Source organism: Coregonus clupeaformis, chromosome 23, assembly GCF_020615455.1.
Source record: "Coregonus clupeaformis isolate EN_2021a chromosome 23, ASM2061545v1, whole genome shotgun sequence".
Classification (NCBI taxonomy): domain Eukaryota; kingdom Metazoa; phylum Chordata; class Actinopteri; order Salmoniformes; family Salmonidae; genus Coregonus; species Coregonus clupeaformis.
In genome coordinates this window covers 22,068,675-22,087,589 of record NC_059214.1, presented here as the reverse complement: position 1 = coordinate 22,087,589, position 18,915 = coordinate 22,068,675, and the positions used below count along the sequence as shown (strand labels likewise).

At 37.2% G+C, this 18,915-nt stretch overlaps 4 protein-coding genes across 4 annotated transcripts; all 4 read right to left on the bottom strand.

Annotated features, from left to right (window-relative positions):
• Positions 1-106: 106 nt before the first annotated feature.
• On the bottom strand, positions 107-5,794 carry hoxd10a (homeobox D10a). The gene is made up of 2 exons (XM_041844297.2): positions 1,606-5,794; positions 107-876 (listed from the first exon to the last, which is right to left on the bottom strand). Exons 1-2 carry the CDS (start codon positions 2,339-2,341, stop codon positions 602-604), a joined length of 1,011 nt encoding a protein of 336 aa, XP_041700231.1. The 5' UTR covers positions 2,342-5,794; the 3' UTR covers positions 107-601.
• Positions 5,795-6,349: 555 nt separating this feature from the next.
• hoxd11a (homeobox D11a) lies at positions 6,350-8,675 on the bottom strand. Its single transcript, XM_041843518.2, has 2 exons — positions 7,832-8,675; positions 6,350-7,188 (listed from the first exon to the last, which is right to left on the bottom strand). The coding sequence occupies exons 1-2, from the start codon at positions 8,448-8,450 to the stop codon at positions 6,956-6,958; spliced, it is 852 nt and encodes a 283-aa protein (XP_041699452.2). The 5' UTR covers positions 8,451-8,675; the 3' UTR covers positions 6,350-6,955.
• A 3,950-nt stretch (positions 8,676-12,625) lies between these two features.
• Positions 12,626-14,336, bottom strand: hoxd12a (homeobox D12a). Its single transcript, XM_041843519.1, has 2 exons — positions 13,738-14,336; positions 12,626-13,513 (listed from the first exon to the last, which is right to left on the bottom strand). The coding sequence occupies exons 1-2, from the start codon at positions 14,306-14,308 to the stop codon at positions 13,275-13,277; spliced, it is 810 nt and encodes a 269-aa protein (XP_041699453.1). The 5' UTR covers positions 14,309-14,336; the 3' UTR covers positions 12,626-13,274.
• A 2,740-nt stretch (positions 14,337-17,076) lies between these two features.
• On the bottom strand, positions 17,077-18,881 carry hoxd13a (homeobox D13a). The gene is made up of 2 exons (XM_041843520.1): positions 18,215-18,881; positions 17,077-17,889 (listed from the first exon to the last, which is right to left on the bottom strand). Exons 1-2 carry the CDS (start codon positions 18,801-18,803, stop codon positions 17,630-17,632), a joined length of 849 nt encoding a protein of 282 aa, XP_041699454.1. The 5' UTR covers positions 18,804-18,881; the 3' UTR covers positions 17,077-17,629.
• Positions 18,882-18,915: the final 34 nt, after the last annotated feature.

Genomic DNA, 18,915 nt, shown 5'->3' with positions numbered 1-18,915 from the left:
TAGGTCCTATAGCCTACACATTCCAGAAATAGTGCTCTAGTTTCTTTAATTTATTTTTTACACATCTGCCTTGGCCTACTACAAAACAAAACACTGAAATAAGAAATGACGTTTGACAATCAATTTATTGCATGATACATGCCACAAACATGCATAAGATTTACACTCATTAACATTGCTCACCACATTTATAATACAGAAACGTTTATAAGATTACTTACGATTCAGCAAAGGGTTTGCGCTTAACTCTGAACGAATGTTTATCTATTCAACCACTATAAATAAATGTGCTTTCATGTCCGAAAAAAATGATCTTACAAACAAGTCACTGTGACATCTTCCTTAGACTCAATCAAACCAAACAGTCCAATAATGAATACCTTCTATATTTTAATAATTTAAGACCTAGCCTACTGTACCCTGTGATGAAACATTCAAAATACACAATGCGTCACCATGTAAATAAGAACATGTAAATAAGACAAAAATAGCAATTACAGTCACAGTTTCATTGAAAAAAAAAAAAACAAGTCCAATGCTGCCACAGCACTACTTTGAAGAGAGAGGAAAGGGACAATAAAACAAGCATTTGTAAGCATGCTCACGAAAAGGTGAGATTTGAGGTAAGTTCCCGAATTCGGTTTTCCCTGCTCATTTTCTTGAGCTTCATCCTGCGGTTTTGGAACCAGATCTTGACTTGCCTGTCGGTGAGGTTGACGCCTTTACTGATCTCTAGACGGCGCTCTCGAGTCAGGTACATGTTGAATAAAAACTCCTTTTCCAATTCCAGCGTCTGGTGCTTTGTGTAGGGGCATCTTTTCTTCCTTCCACTTTTTGCAGTCAACCAATTGCTCGTTGGAAGGTCAGTTTTGCTGTCTGAAATGGAATCAAACCAACAAATGTTTTAACATGGCAAAATATGAAACTATCACAAATATGTTTTCACTAGTCACCCAGCTCTGGTCAGAATGATAGAATGCTTCAATTATATTGATATAGTTTTAGCCTATATGAATATTATTGGTTGGTAGTCGTAATCTGCTACTCTCGTTTGGATCAAGTGTTGGAATATTGCAGGCTGTAGGCTATAACTAACAACACCTGCTCTAAATTACAAGACTAAGCTTTTAGACCAAAGTAATATTTGACATGCATATTAGGCATACTAATGAAATCAACTAAAATACGCATTTGTTTGAGCCTAGAGTATTTCTGTATTATAATTTCGGAGGAAATTGATAATCACAACACTCAGGATGAAGATCCATAACAGACTACCAGCCTTATGTCTACTAGATGTTGATAATATGGATTACACTTAAATAAATCAATAAATAACATTTTCCCAAAGATAAAACGGAATGTTCTGTTAGGCTACAATCAACAAAGAAAAACATCAATTAAGAAAGCCTAAATATAGAAGAGAACAGACCTCAATGCAAACATGTGCGGGTCGAACAGTTTCCTGGAGCATTTTACTGCAACCTGAGTAAGGCTCTCATTAAACATTACGACTTTAGGGCTGTTTGTGTTTTATATTGGCTTTTATGATGCTGGACCGTTCATATTACACCATGACACGATTCATCCTTTTATTGTACCTACCTTTCGCTTCCTTCTGTGGCAACTCTGGGCTGGAGACTGAAGCTTCAGTGGAGCAATTATTCTCCTCCTGCGCGCTCGACTTTGGATCCGGGCTTTCCGCGGGGATGGGAGTCCTGCTGATCTCCTGGTTATGCGGTATATCAGCCGTTTTCTTTTCCACTTCGACAAAGGAAGACAACTGCGGTTTGGGAGTAACTCTGTTGAGCTGCATCAATGTGGTGTTTGGACTCGTCATCTCGTGGCCATAGTCCTGGTGTTTCCCACTCGCGTAAGTTTGGCTCAGTCTGAAATAGCCCGGAACAGGGATCTCGGGGCCATCAACTGAACAAGATTCGGGGATTATATTAGAATATACTGGGACATCGGACGAGTTGATCTTTGCTATCTTGTCTGAATACATGCAGTAATTACTCTCCTCCTTAATGTTTTGTGAAAATGTGCAATTGGGCATCTGGTTGGATGGTTGCTCTATTCTGCAAGATCTATTCGGATCTGTCCAGTTATCAATTTGAGGTATGTAAGAGTGGACATTCATGCCCATATTTTGGTGGTTGACGTCCCCTCGTTTACCGAGAGACGGCAGGAGTCCACAGGTTTGCATTCCATAAGTTCCCATTTCTGCACCGGACGGCATGTACATGTTGCTGCTGGAGTAAAAGCTGTCTGTTCTGCAAGCGCCAATCAACGAATCAACTAAAAAAGTATTCGCAGCAGGAGAGCTGTTGGGAAAGGACATTTTGGAGAAGTTTTAAAAAGGAGAGAGATGTCCTTTGTAGGCTGACATAACTAGCACAAAAATCTCCGTGTTGCTCAGGATGCCTCTCTACCACATGACAAGCTCACCAATGAAATTTGAAAATGGCCTTGAGACGCAGCTTCTTTTCCCATCACATGGACGAATTGACTCATGACTGGGAGGCAGACGTGGTCAACAGCGACACCTAGAACACGGACTTGAAATTGATTCCAAGACTGACAAAGGACATCTTGAACATTTAGCCTGTTGTCTTTGCTTGGCATGAAACAAAATCAAAGCTGATGTGCATGGTCTTAACCTGAAAATAATTTACAGTTGCATCAAGCTCCAATGCCCTTACCTTGACACCTTTAAAAACCCTTCACACAATTTAAGTTCACGACTGATAGGTAATCTACTCACTTTTATAGGCTATAGAACCACTAAAGCCAATGCTTTGACATTAACTAAAATAATCACGGTGTAGTGATCGAAATCTAAGCCTAACTGAAAAGAATAATACATTTACAGGAGGTAATTAAACAATTACAACCTAAATTAAAACCAAATATGGCTATTATAGGCCTATATCTTTTTTTTGTAATTGGATTCTTAATTAAACAGCGTCTGGCTTAAGTAGGATATTATTCTCTAAAAATAAAAATACAAGGAAAGCCTACACATAGGTGATATCGATTAACCGGTTCTAATTTTTCAAAACAATTTTAATAACCTTTGAATGCCTGCTCAGGGTATGACGCAGTTAGTTTCTTTGTGACCTATATGACGGACTGGGAAACTAAGGCATTTGTGACCTATATGACGGACTGGGAAACTAAGGCATTTAATAATAATAAACTACAGCGCTAAACACACGCCTATTCTCAATTCAGCATCTCACATCGGTTTAACAGGTCTACGTTTTCAAATAGGTAGACTATGTGGATTTTTTACCCAGAGAAATAATAATGAATTGACAAACCAACAAGCATACAAAAACAGATGATTTGCTGAAAAAGACTACTAATTTTATTAAGAGCATGTAATTAATTAAACGCTGAATAGGCCTACCTAAATGAGCCAAGTTTGTGCACGTAGATTACTAAACAAAATAACGATGGGAGGAAAATATCAGACTATAGCCTATATCTAATATGCTATATATTTATATGTAGCCTATGTATATTTGTTACATGATGTTTCTTTCAATTTAAGCATCGATTTTTTATAAATGAACCTATAATAGCCTACATACCTGTTATTTAACCCAAATACATGCACATGTAGGGATGGCATAGTTTTTTTTTTCAACAATGAGAGCGTAAGCGCACATCCAAGGACATCCAACAACAGCATATCCCTACATCTGAAACTTAACCTTCAAGGTTGTAGGCCAAAACAATGCTTCAGGTCAACACTAATACGAAGATAATTCAAATAAACATTTGAGAAATCTAACGTATAAGCTCGACTGAAAGAACAGGGAGAAAGATGACAATATAAGGAATTAATTCGTTTTTACGATATATAGGTGTAGGCTACTTCAATACATGTCTAAATGGACAATAGCCTAAAATAGAATTTGCTCTCCAAAATATTTCTAAAGTTATAAAAGGCCTATACGGATATACATGCCAAATGGTCAATTACGCAAAAAATGCAGACATACAATATGCGTCTATTAAACGAAGAAAATGAAAACCTCACGTTTTAGGACACGTTACGAATTCACCAGTGTGCAATGTGTTGTTTTTAACTTCAGGAATACAACATCAAAACCATCCAGGTGTTCTGGCGGTGATTATAGTGTATTTAACAATTAAGCAAATAATTATGTGAAATGCTTGAGCAAATAATTCAGTAAAATGCAAACCCATGGTCTATTCAACATTTTAGGTTTAGACATCCCATTTTAAAACATTTTACCCTATCAGGGAACATCGGTTGAAATTATTAGACAACATATTTATTAGACAAGGCCTAATTGTCGTCCAAATCAAAATACCTAGTTTAATGCATCGGTAATGCACACGACAATTTAAGTCTAACCAGGGTTGATTGAGGAATCCAGATAGGTCATGGCCTTATTCCATAATTTATCAACAATTATTTCATTACTTTAGGGTTTGATTGGAATGGAAATTAAGTTTAACACAGTAATATTTCAAGTCATGTCCAATATATACCAGGGTTAAGCTGGATTTGGTGTCTTCTATAGGCCTATGATACACAAATCCACATAGTTAAAGCTACTGTTTAATCCACTTTAAAATGGTGGCGTTAGGAACAGTGATGGTGCCCCTTTGATTGCAATGCATGGAATGCATGAACGAAACAAAGTCTGTTTGCTTATATTTTTTAAATAAGCTATTTTCCAACGTTTACCTGAAGGAAGCAAAGTCAAAAAAGAAAGTCAGATCACCGAACGTATGGTACATTCTCTCATCAAACCACAAACAAGAACATTACCAGCCTTTCAATAATATTCCAGACCACAGCTGTAATTCAACCTATGTGTGTTTTCATGAACAAACTCGGACCGAAACTTGCTACACGTCTGCCCTCGTGTGGTTAGAATAGGAACGAGCAGTCACCATGTCTGCACAACGTTTTTTCCCAACTAGGCCTATTTCTTGAACCAAAACCCAAATAAAACATGCCAATCAAAAGACTGACTGATATGTGTGTGTTTGTGACTGATTTCCTACAGCTAGGAATACAATTTGAATGATCAGATACACTAACATGTCCAACATGTCATGCCTATTAGACCTCCTAGGCTTACATTTTTCAGCGAAAAGAAAATCAATGCCCAATGCTAAAAGTGAAAAAGCATTGGTCACAGAAATATTTAGGCTTATTTAGGATGACACATGGTTGACTGGTTCACTATTAGTACACTGCAGTGCACTGCCTTGCTTTGTTAAATTCTAATACACGAGGGACCTATCCGTGGATTCGAATTAAACCATTGATTATGACAAATATTTTTGGTTTCAATGTTGTTAATTAAGCTAAACTATATTATACTCTTGTAAGACTGTAAAAGTCGTGCGTAATGCTACCACATCAGAAGATTGCGCATGATTTTATGAATATTGCATTAGGCAAAATGTAATGCAACATCTTAATTGGTTAATATATAGAAGACAGGTATCGACTTCAAACAAGAAATTGTATCCCTGTATCTGCTTGCTTTTCATACAGGAAAACTCAGTGCTTCGGAGCCATATTGGAATCCTGCTGCAATGCAGATATCATTCAGAAGGTGTCGTTTCTCAAGAGATCAGCCAAAAGGCGCCTATAGCCTACTTATTCAAAAAGGTGAGAGGTGACGACATTGACGTTATACGGGAAATTCAAAGGGAGGAAAGAACATTTGTTAATTCAATTAACAATAGGCTATTTGATACTAATCATTGAAAAAATTACAATAAATACACCACTTTTTTTTTAAGGAGCCAAATCAAATCATAGGCCTTGTACGTATGGGTTTTCTTCGCTTTTACGGTCTTGCCAATTTAAGTTAAATATGAAAAATATATACTATAAAGGCCTATATAAAGATATAGATCATTTTGGTCATACACATTTAGCTTTCCTTTAAACTCAATGGCTTGACAAGTAAACAGTAGCCTACTGCATTCTTCTCGACTATTTTGTGGTAGGGCCGCATTTGGAGTGGCCAGAGGGTCCAATAGCCCCCAATTTAGACATTTACAGCTAGTTTTTAGTATACTGTCTAGACGGTTCAAGGTTTAGCAAACCGCCTAAGTGTAAGACAAAATAAAGGGAAGAAAAGGTCTAGTCTAAATGTTGAAGTTGAAGCGAGTAAGAGGCGCTACTGGATGGCTACAATAACAGGATATTAGCTGTATAGTCCTGTGGCCTACTGATATAACTACTAGTGCCAGTGCAATTGGTAATTTACAAATATATCAATATCCAATATCAGATTGCTTTGACAAGAGCATCCCTATAGAAGAGTATTTTATGAAATTATGCCAAACTTTTTTTCTATGCCAAATGTGGATCCTGAGCTATACAAAATTAGTTCCTTGTGATTGCAATTATTTGAGGTAACGCATAACTACATTTGCCACGTGTACTTTATTTTGATACCACATAACCACAATATACATCACATGCGTCTACTAAATGCATACACAATTCTACTATTATAAATTACTTATTGTAGCCTACTTGATTGATTACTCTACGCAAAGTACGCGTTGCTTACTGCAATATTTTCGAATCCATCAAACGCCACCATGTAAACTTAAATAAATAAAAAAGACATACATAGCCTAGAGATTATAATTAATTAGCATAATGATATACAAATTGACATTATGACGAGGTCTCCTGGATGATTTCTTCACTGGTTTGAATCTTATTTTAAATAACAGGATTCATGTGTTCATTGAGGTAAGTATTTAAGTGGCAGATGCCAAGAGCCTTGCATAGATAGATCCAGCCTGTTTGCAATGTTCAGTATGCTGTGCGGTGTTTCACCTTCTGTTGTTTTGATAGATTATGAGATGCCCCCCCCCAAAACTCTTTATTCAATCTGTTGTGAAGCATTTAGCAACTATTGACTCCAAATGCAAAAGATCAGAATAAGGGATTCCCAGTGAAATACTGAAGCCGGTCCCGGTTGAGCTTTTTCTCTTTCATTCTTCTGTTCTGGAACCAAATCTTCACCTGTCGATCTGTCAGGTTTAACATCCTTGACAACTGGAGCCGCTTCTCCTTGTTTATGTACACATTGAAAAAGAATTCTCGTTCAAGTTCTCGGATCTGGTATTTGGAGTAGGGACATCTCTTTTTTCTGGACTTTGAAGAACCTAAACAAAGACAAACACTTGATTTACTACAAATATGTAGTACAATGTAGTTCAGATCAAAGTTGGTTCAATGCTAGTCATTAAAGAACATATAATTAACAAGTTAGCCGAGTAAAAAGATCATCTTCCAGCATGCATCCACAAACACACAGGCAAACACACAAGCAGATATGCACACATTTTCTTTGAGTCCATGTCTATCCTACACGGCTATTCTCGAAGTTATAGGTAAACCATTATTATGCAGCCGAAGAAAACCCCTTCACATAGCCTAGGCTTATAGCCTATGTAGGCTATCCTCTATCTCGAATATTACAGCATTGCCTACCTCCCTGTTTATATCATTATTTTATTACTTTGTAAATTCATTGTCATAAACAAATAGGCCTAATAAACATGCTTGCATTGTAATTTACACCATGCAAGCGAATCAGAGAACTTTAATTAATTCAGAAAAACACAACACATCAGAAATATTGCAGTATAGCTCACCTAAACTGCTTTCCCATCGTAAATATTTTTACAACAGTCAAGTAAATCTTATTGGGGTATATAAAACCTTTGCATGCTTATAAAGGGGCACATAAAATCGGACCGACAAAGTAGTGGACTTACTATAACCCCATTTAATGCTTGTACCTACTTGGGCCGTTGTTCTTGTCCACAGCGCAGTTTGATATCGAAGAATCATCTTCGTCTATGTCCTCAGTTGGGTCTCGTTTAGACTCCTCAGATGTAGGCCTATCTGAAGTCTGTTGATTACATGCAGCATCTCCGGGGAGACTGGAGTGTGTCTTTTGTTTTGAGTCGTCAGGGTTGGGCTTCTCAGAGTTAACAGTCTCTAAGAACTGATCGAACCCTTGTGGAAGAACCCCATTTCGGCCGACATTGGTGAAGAAATTGCATGGCGAACTCGTACCGCCGTGATGGCCGTACAAGGAATCATTTTTGAATATCATTTCCGCCCTGTTCGACGACTGGATTAAGTCTCGGTGCATTATCTCGTCCGTTGAGTAGTAAGAAGCGTAATTGCCCCTGTAATGCCATTTGTTTGGGTGATCGAGTCCATAGTCCCTGAAAGCCACTTCTCGAACAGGTTGGACTTGAGCTATGTTGGAAGAATAAGGAAAATTTATTTGACACGAAGTAGTCTGGGGTAAAAACGAGGAGACTGAAGAAAAATCAGGCGCCGAAACGTAATATGTACAACTCGGTAAATACATATTTGACGCACAGTTGCCACGCTCATCGTACTCCGCCATCTCTCCCCTTCACACTATTGCTATAGCGAAATAGAATTGGCAGCTCGAGTGTGTTAAACTTTGTCTATCTATTGCACCATAGGCGCGTGGAAAGGACCCGCGATGGAGAAAAAATCGGAAACGTAGGCTGACGTGCAATTCATCTTTATCGATTCTTGAGGTAATTGTGTCATGTGATCCGGTTAAGGAATTACCATATATCAATATCAGTCATTAAGAACTGTCTAGAGCAACTCATGTGAGCGCACACGACAGTTCATTGGTTGCCTGGGTTCAGAAGCAACTCCTATGTAGATCTGCTCTCGCCCTCGCGAAATAGACATTACTAAACAATCCCTGAGATATTTCATCAATGGGTTACTGCAATAGAATTCGAGTTATAGAATGGCAAACCCACAACTTTGTATGTATGCCATGCATGCCCTATATGTGCGCACTATTATGAAAGTATGCCATTTATGCATCATGGTAGTGGAATATATATATATATATATATATATATATTAAGAAATACTTGTTACACTGGCAACATTGTAGTTGACCTCCCCTTGGAGTCCAAGTTAAAGGGCACAGAATGTTCCCTCATGCACAGTCTATTTCGTATCCAAATCTATACTCACAAGTTTAACATTAGCCTGTAATTACGCACAAGTTACGCGCGTAATAACTTGGACGGATTATTAAAACAAAAGTACATTTTTAACGCTCGTGCCTCAACAATACAAACGAATGCACAAAATGCACCAAAACATTAGTCTTCACAAGACTAATCTCAAATTCTATTTCATTATCCACATAGGCTACCAAAAGCAGAGAAAAGGTGAAAGGTAGAAAATAAAAACATGAAAAGAACGAAAACAAGAAAGAGAGACATATAAAGACCAAAGTTAATTATAAAGAAGGATTAGGACTATGTGGGGGAAATAGTTAGACTTTTCTGATTTTAGTATCAACTACATTTTGACTCACTTCCATTATATTTCCAGGCCCTATATTGTCTCTGAGCATTCATATTTTTTGTATTTTCCGATTTCAGAAACATATCCAGGCCTGACAAAGGGATACATGGAAATTCTTTACCTGGTTGTTCGCCCCAAATCCATAAGCCTTAATTTTCCTCTTACATATGTAATTAGTGGTTCTTCGGATAAGATCTTCCAAAATATAAATAAAAAATAGAAGCGTCATCAGCATGATTGGCTGCAGGAAGGCTTTGCACTGCCAAGTACAAAACATCTCTGCTGGCTTTGACCGTCTGCGGTCTGAGACGATGTGCACCAAGCAATCACCAATAACGTCGGCACTCAAATCATTTTATTGCACAGACAAAAGGAAGTGTTCTAGTTTAAGTGTATCTTGTAGCTGTTGGAGGAAAAAACACTTTGGTAGGTGGCGATTACTTTGTGCTTTAGACATTTTGAAACCGTAGCCTGAGCTAGGTCTAGCCTACTTTCAACAGTATTCTAGAAGATAGGCCTACAGGAGTTTAATTTTGAAGTTACAACATTTTTCACTTTAGAAATACATAGGCCTATTAAATAATACAAAAGAACGTGAAAAGGAAGTAAACGGTATAGCATTCAACATAGCAAATCCCTAACTAATTAGATCTATAATTGTGGGCCCAATGTCCCATTTTCCATTATATCAATAGTATTACTGCACGGATAAAAATCTACACACAAAAAATCTACATTTCTTTCGACAGGCCCAGGTTATTTTGTAGTTGAACAGTAACACAATACTGAATTATTATTATTATTTTTATTATTTTTTTTATTTTTTTTGGGGGCGCTAAAAGTAACAAGTTATATTTTAGCCCCTCAAACACACACGAAAAGAATAGTAGGCTATAGCATAATTAATCCTGTGTGTAACCCTGAGAACAATAATAACACATGATGTTTGAGCGTTGCTATTTGGACTGAAAAACTTGGCCCAAATGCAAATGTTTTTGTAATTACATGTTTTCCCCTCAGTCTCCCCGAAATGCGTTTAGCCCGTGTTATTTTTCTATATAGTGTACTACAATGAAATATCCCCAATCTTAGCTACATAATGAATGTGAAAAAACACTTGTTTATATTATCATTATTTCTATTAACCTTGCAGTGAAAAAGAAACCTTGAAACACACGAGTTAATACAATGTTAAAAAGTCATTACGCACAAATAATTCCCCAAAACTAGGAGCTACACAATAAGCATAGGGTAAATTAGAGAATGCTGCACATGCTACCCATGTACTAACTATATCAAAATAACATTATCTAGTCCTATACTACCAACAGTAGCATAATGCAAAATAAATACATTTGGCAATGAACACAGGTTGGTTGACAACGCAACGATGAGTAACCTGCAAAACAGTCCTTGTGGACAAAATGGGCGATTTGGGCCTTGTTTTCACACCCGTCTCATGCGGATGTGTCATCAAATAGATTCCTTCTTGCAAATACCACGTCTCTAAAGCACACAAAAATAAAAATAATTGGATTGTTGTTGTTTCATGCAAAAATGAGTTTGTGTGCGTATTTTGCAATGGAAGATTACACACTAACTTGACCTTAACTTTGTTTTGGCGCCCTCATATCTTGAGAGCATGAGCAGACGTGATCTGGCAGAGTTCTCATAAAAATACCTTGCTGGACAAAAAAGCCACACCATTCCCCTTTGATCGCTTTAAGACAATGGGATTGTAAACTAGCAAATATAATTTCAGAGTCATGAGGTAAATAACGGAACATTAACAACACATGTTTAGCTATTGGCCATTCTGAAGCATTTCAAGCGCTTGTGTGCTAGCTAGCTTTTTTCTAACCATTAGGCCAATAGCCTCCTGCCTCCCTGATAGCCAACCATAGATGACAATATATCCAGTGGTGTAAAATACTTAAGTAAAAATACTTTAAAGTACTACTTAAGTAGTTTTTGTGGGTATCTTTACTTTACTATTTATATTTTTGACAACTTTTACTCCACTACATTCCTAAAGAAAATAATGTACGTTTCACTCCATACATTTTCCCTGACACCCAAAAGTACTCCTTACATTTTGAATGCTTAGCAGGATCTGATATGGCAGACTCTAAACACAAATGCTTCATTTGTAAATGATGTCTGAGTTTTGGAGTGTGCCCCTGGCTATCCATAAATGAGAAAAACAAGCAAATCGTTCCATCTGGTTTCCTTAATATAAAGAATTTGAAATTATTTATACTTTTACTTTTGATACTTAAGTATATTTTAGCAATTACATTTACTTTTTATACTTAAGTAGGCTATATTTAAAACCAAACAGCCTACTTTTAGACTTTTACTCAAGTAGTATTTTACTGGGTGACTCTTTCTTTTACTTGAGTAATTTTTATTAAGGTATCTTTATGACAAATGGGTACTTTTTCCACCACTGAATATATCCTACAAACTACTCCCTAGAAAACCCCATAATTATTTCTAAATGTAACAATCAATGCATTCATGTAAGGTAGACTATTAAATGGAATATTTACAAGCAAACAAAACGGTAAAGATCATAGGCTAAAGAGTGAGAGCGAGCATATTCAGTAAGTAGTAAATTCCTGTATTTTTTTTTTGGAATAGCCTAGCCTATTTGTGTTGATGTGCCGCTTGATCAAATATATAATACAAACATATAATCGTAGCAGTAGGAACTGCGTTATACTAAGTGGAATCCACATAGTCCTAACTATGCAGTAAATGATAGCCTACGTGTACGTGCTGGACAGATATGATGAAATAGTACCACAAGTGTTATAGTGGCATGTTGAGCAATTCATGTAGCCTCAACTGTCTACACAAATGTACAAATGTACATGCATGTACATGTACACAAGACACCTAGTCATCATGGAATTGTATGAATTGATGTAAAATATTAAACTTTTCGAAATAAGGATAAACTGATATGTTTCAGTAAACTGTTGTAATTATTCATAAACTGGACCCCCAATGCAGTTATAGGCCTATAGAGAATGCTATAGCCACCCAAGCGCTAACCTTTAAATGCAGCAGAAAATGGAGGATGCATTATGCACCATTATGCAAACTCAAACACACACACACACACAAAATAAGACAAAAACAAATGTATTGTGTTGAATTAGATAGCCATGCAATAGACATGCAAGCAATAAAAAAATACGAAATACAAAACACATTTCATGGTTCATTCTTCCACCGACAAAACACGAACTTGAGCTTGGACGAGCAATTCTGAAGGCCTAGTTGTAGGACTGACCACAGATATGAGCAATCTACATTTCTAACCATATCATCATTGTGTATTTCGTCAATACAATAAGCCTACATAACTTATACATGTATTAAGATTAAATTATAAATAACATTCATGTTGATAGCCCAGAAATAAAGAAAAGTAACGCTTGCATAGCCTACCTATATTAAAAACAATCATACATTGACATTGTCATACCTTATTATACGCTCAGAAATAGTGTATGGGTCATTGATTAAAATCATTAGGCCTAGATGTATCCTATTTACCTAAATCGCATGCTTAACAAACAATCAAAACACAAGTTCAATACGTGACTTTCTGAAAATAAATAATACTTTCTTCATCACCAACTAACTAATAATACAAGGCCAAAAGTAACAACAATTCACAATCTCAGTTGTTTGTATAACCATCCAAAATGTACAATAAATCGTTCTTAAAAATAAAATAAAATGATAGTCCTATCACTATATTGCCAAGATGAGCGGCTTAGGACAGAGGTTTGAAGTGGCTGCGCTTGTCTGAACGGAAGCCACACGAGATCATTATCAAGACCCAAGGCTCTCAGTACATGGAAAATGCATGCTCACGCATCATCAGCCTCTTCTTTTTCATTCTGCGGTTCTGAAACCATATTTTGACTTGTTGATCACTCAAGTCCAGTCTTTCAGAGAGTTCCTTCCTTTTTTGCCTGTTTATGAACTCGTTCATCATATATTCGTTCTCAAGTTCAGCAAGCTGTGGCTTTGTGTATGGTTTTCTCTTCTTTCTGGGTTTCACTTGTGAAGAGCACCAGGGTGCACCTGGAGAAAGAAAAAATACAGTCCTTAGCAACTTGTGGATACACTTGTGGATCTCCTACACTTTGTAAAAAAACGAAATTATATGCTCGAGAATCCAGAAGCATGCAGGCATGGTCTGCAATTATCATTGCTTAAACATCAAATATAACAAAACAAGAACTATGATTTGGAGCGGAAATAAATACTCTCGACATACAGATCAGAAAACGTTAGATGTTGCTTACCATGAGAAAAAGACGCTCTGGCACATGCATTACTTGAAGATGGTTGAACTGTGGCATTTGAATTGGCCGACTGCTTGAAGCCGGCAGCACTTGCCTGGTTGGTGAGATTCAGTTCGTGTTGTGCATCGGAATTATGTGACAGTCTGTCCAAGTTCGAAAATGCATATTTCGAGCTACCGAAACTGATAACGCCATGTTCACCAGAAAAAGCCTGCGCGTGTCTAGCAGGTTCTTCTGGCTTGTGGTTTACATCCTGGAAGTAGTATTTATTGGACTCGTCAAGTGGTCCCTTGTTGTGGTTGTTGGGATTAGTATTTACATGCACTGAATTGGATAGAAACGGCGGAGAGTAGCCACTAAAGGCGCGGCTCTGAGGCGGAGATGTGCACGAACTTGGGGAAGTCCACGGGAGCGAGCACACCTCTCGCCTGTTGTAGGAAATCTGATGCAGCCCGGAGAGATGAGCTCCATTGCCCCGCAGGTTGGAAAAATATAACGACTCCGGGGTAGGAAAATTCAACAGAGAACCAACATAGCCAGAATTCAGAAGATTTCGCTCACACATTTCCATGGAGCTCTCTCAAACGCTTCTTACAACCCTTTTTAGCGACTCCTAATGAATAAAGGGAAGGTAATTGTTGATTTGCTCATACAATGTCACGTGATATGCAAAACATGTTGTTCAGTCCCACCCTTGGCCTTAATACTGCAAGGCTAGATATTCCATAAGGTAATGTTATGCAAGAGTAAAATAAAAAATACATAGCCTATGTGAGAAATACAAATGGGAATTTTATTCTCGTAGAGAAATTATATACCGTATAGTCAAATGGAAAGGTGTTGGTTAGATGGCTCTATCAAAATCAAAGAGACCATTTTCAATGCCAATATATTATTATAAGGTTTTGTTGCTAGTTTGCTAAATTACATTGTTATTATTGAAAAACAATAGGCTATATGTTCAATGCAAGACAATGTAATTTACGCAAAACATGCTCACGTTAAGAGATAATATAGCTAGTTAGGCTGGTCTATGTGAAGTTACTAAGATTTAGCTAAAATTATAAGGCAGCAGTGTAAAAAAACATTTCGATAAAATAACCAAGATTAACATAGGCCTATGGGTGGTTTGCTGTGAAGGCTATTCCTAAAGCATACTATACGGATCATAAGTCAATGACGATTGACAGACGGGTATGGTTGCTACAAGCCCAATAACCATCACCATATTATAGGCTATGCAGTATTATTTTGCATACAATTTCAAAGCAATAATACTAATCCTACTAACGAACGATTCTTCCCCTATTCACAATTCATGGATATAGCGCTACACATACCTCAAACAACAAAAAATAGTTTTCTGATTCGAGAAATTGTGAATCCCCACTACAGTTTAGTAACAATTTAGTATATAGAAAAATAACACTGAAAAATAGGCCTGCAGTGTTCAAACAAAACGGTAGCCTCGCATAGGCCTACTTTTAAATGAATTGCTTCCGAGAAGACCACAGTATGATAACGAACGAATAACTATATTGGAAATAATCATATATAGCCTACTATACTCTTATTTAGCCTAACCTTTGTGCCATCTGAAAAATACAAATCATTTTGGGGCCTATAGGCTATGATTCATGTTTTATAAATGAAAATTTACATGAACGGATTTTTTTGTTCACACTTTTAAATAGTAGGCTATTATCTCTTGACAAATAGGCTACAGTAAAGACATTTCCCCTTTTGATACTTTTAATTAGCAACCCTGGTTATAAATATATAAGCAGCTGGATTAGACTAGCCTACATAAATATATATATTTTTATCAATTTCACAAGATAAATTACTAGCTTCCTGATTCCTATGATACCGATATTAGCATAGCATGCTCTCAACAGTTTTTTCATACTGGCCCTTGACACATATCTAGATAATTCATCTTACCTAGGCTAATACTTCTCCTTTAGTTTTCCCAGCAAATCTAGTCAGTCAGGATCCTCGGACTCTAGAAATGATAATTGTAAACCCTCCGTCTCCGGAAAGAAAGGCGACAGCTTGGCCTCCCATCTTTTACGAGTCTAGTAAATTTAAGAATACCCTAAAACGGCATTCTTTTGAGCCACTCATACATAGAAAACTAACGACCAAAATATGTTTTATGCATATTGCAAAAGCCAACGTTTTACCAAAAGCGTTTAATATTGGTATAGTTCAAGGTCAATGTCCACAGAGCTCAGATTAAGTAAAAACAAGTCCAAGTGCATGTTTGGTGTGGTTTCTTGGCAGAGGCGATTGTTCGCTTATTAAAACAAAGAATCGCCTCTGATGGCCTTTCTTGAAAGATAATGCATACAACTTTTGATGTGGGTGGATCACTCGTAAGATAATAGCCAACAGCACTAAAACTTAAGCTCAGACGTGTGTTTTATATGAACTCTTGTCGTTGGGTGGGTGGGTAAATGTTCTGCTCACACCAAATGGTAGGTTTTTATATTTTCATACAAAATGTCCCCAAACTGATTATGATTTTTCAGCATACAGAATAGAACGATTTTCAATCAACTTTGATAATTTAATTCGCAATAAAAATGCATTTCAATTCTGTTATTTTTTAAAAGAAAGTCCCTATCGTGGAGAAATTGCGTGCTGAAACCAGTAGATGGCGAAACAAGTCCATGAAACGTTGCAATATTATCATTAATGTGAGTGAGATCATAGTCTCTAAATGTATTTATAATAGGTCAGAATGAAAACGTATATAAAATGGTCATCAACAATGATCAGGAAAATGTTTTTATTGATTGATAGATTAGATTGATATAGACCTTAACATGAACAGTAGCCTACCTATAATTACTCGAAAACTATAGGCCTTCCTTATTGACGAACACCCGCAGTTATAGTGGAATTATGGAATTGGGTCCATCGCGATGGCCTACATACCGATATGACTTTCTCTTAGACCCTATGTAGTAGCCTATGTGTAATTAGTAAGACCTGATTGTAAAACATCTGCTAATTCTGCGTCGTGGAAATGTCTCCTTTGAGTTGAATGTTTGCTTTATATCCGTTAGACAACATTCTCGTCTACAAATAAAACATCACTTTATATTTGAGATTCTATTCTCAAATAGGGGCCTAATCGCACAACCTTAAGTAGGCCTACTTGCACGTATATGGTATAAGTCTATAGGCCTATAGGACTGCATGCCCTCACAGCCACATTGCTAAAAATATGAATGTTGTAATACCATATATATGAGAAGCACAATTCATGTTTAAGAACGGACTTGATACGTCTTAGAAATATGAAGAAAAAAACAATGATTGTCTGAACAATTGTATTTTATTGACCCAATCATACCTAATTCACCATTTGCTTTGGCAAACATATATGTTACCTTATCAACACAAATTTGCGTAATTGTAGGCCTAAATGTGTGGCCACGTTTTCGAATAGGCGTTGACATTGAAACAAATGTGTCCATAAGGGAGATTCACCATTGAGAATGCTTTTTAGTCCAGGCCTAGGCTTAATCTTTGTCTGGGGAAACCGACCACAAATGTAGACCAATCTTCAAAATAAATCTAAGTGATATGCATATGTGATGTGATATGCATATACACTTGGAATTTGACCTACATAACCCAACCAAGGCCTATAAATTCAACAACAAAGTTTAAATAAAGAGCAGGAAAAATATATTTTTTAAATTGCACAAATACAATTTCAGCATCAGAATATATGATTTAATATAGGCCTACACAATAGACAGCAGCTCAATCTGTCAGTTAGCACACATTTTAACACACGAATATAAATATTTACCAAAATATTGTGAGACTAATACCTGAGACAATTCAGCATTTCATAAACGGTGAAATGAAAAAATCAAGAGGAAGTTTCAAGGTCTCTATCTTTTGATATAAGCTTCTTGTCTTTGACACGACGATTTTGAAACCATATTGTTACTTGTCTCTCAGACAAGTTGGTGGAAGAAGCTATCCGTTGTCTTTTCTCCTTGGTAATAAACTTGCCAATGGTGTACTCTCGTTCAAGGTCCTTGAGCTGTAGTTTCGTGTAGGGCACCCGTTTCTTCCTCCCACGTCGGTGTAAAGTGCTGACATCTGGCTGGTTCATTACTGCTTCCTCTACACACGTATGGCACAAGAAGAAAGTTCATGTTTCGAGAAGAGGAAAACAATTTTGCCATGATATTACCACTAAACGTAATTTACAGTTAATAGTGTGGTCTTTATGTGTAGGACGTTTTCTGACACACAAAAAAACATAGTTACATCAAAAGTCACAATATTTGTTTAGCAGTTTTTTTTCTCAGGCTAATGCATAGACTGTGTTTATTATTCTTCTGGAATCATCGGGTGGGCTAAACTGAACAAGTCAATTAAAAACAGACTAAGCATCAAGTGGGTGAAATAATAGTTAATAGAAAAGGTTACAGAAGATATAACCTACCTGTGAGGGATGACTTCCAGAATTGCGAGCCCTGGGTCTGTTCTCTGGCATAATACAGCGGATTGCTCCAACTATTAGCCCAGTTCAATTGCTGATAGTCCTCATGCCTCGGATCTCCAGGACCAGCCCTTGTTACAACAGGTACATCAATGTATCCAGGGATTCTTGGGTAAGGACCCGTGTAGCCTTGGTAAACATTACCAAAGTCTTTCAGTCTGGACTTCATTTCACTGCAGTGTATGTTGGAACTTGAAAACCCTGAGAAATGCATTGGTTTATCTGTGGAGTGTCCAGATAGAGACGCCTGAGAAGTTGGTTTCATCACACCCTGTTGGAATAGACGGCTGTCAGGGATGGTGCAACCATAACAACTGCTCCCCAAATGACAGCCAAAGGTGAGTGATCCATTTGTGGCTACTGTAGAAAGAGGTGAATATGGTTTAAGAGATTCTAAGCCAAGAGAGTTTGGTTTGTCCGAAATGGTGTATACCGTTACTCCTGGTACAGACCGGCTTGGGTGAGTCCCGGGAGCAGAGGAATAAAAACTTCTGCGATGGACAGAAGGGAAATTATCTCCCAAGCCCTCCATTTCAGTTTGACGAACTGCCAACGCAACTTCTCTCCATGAAAACCTCACATAGTCCCCTCAGATCCAGAACGTATTGCTTTGCAGTGCATGAATGCAAACCAAGGATGAAGAC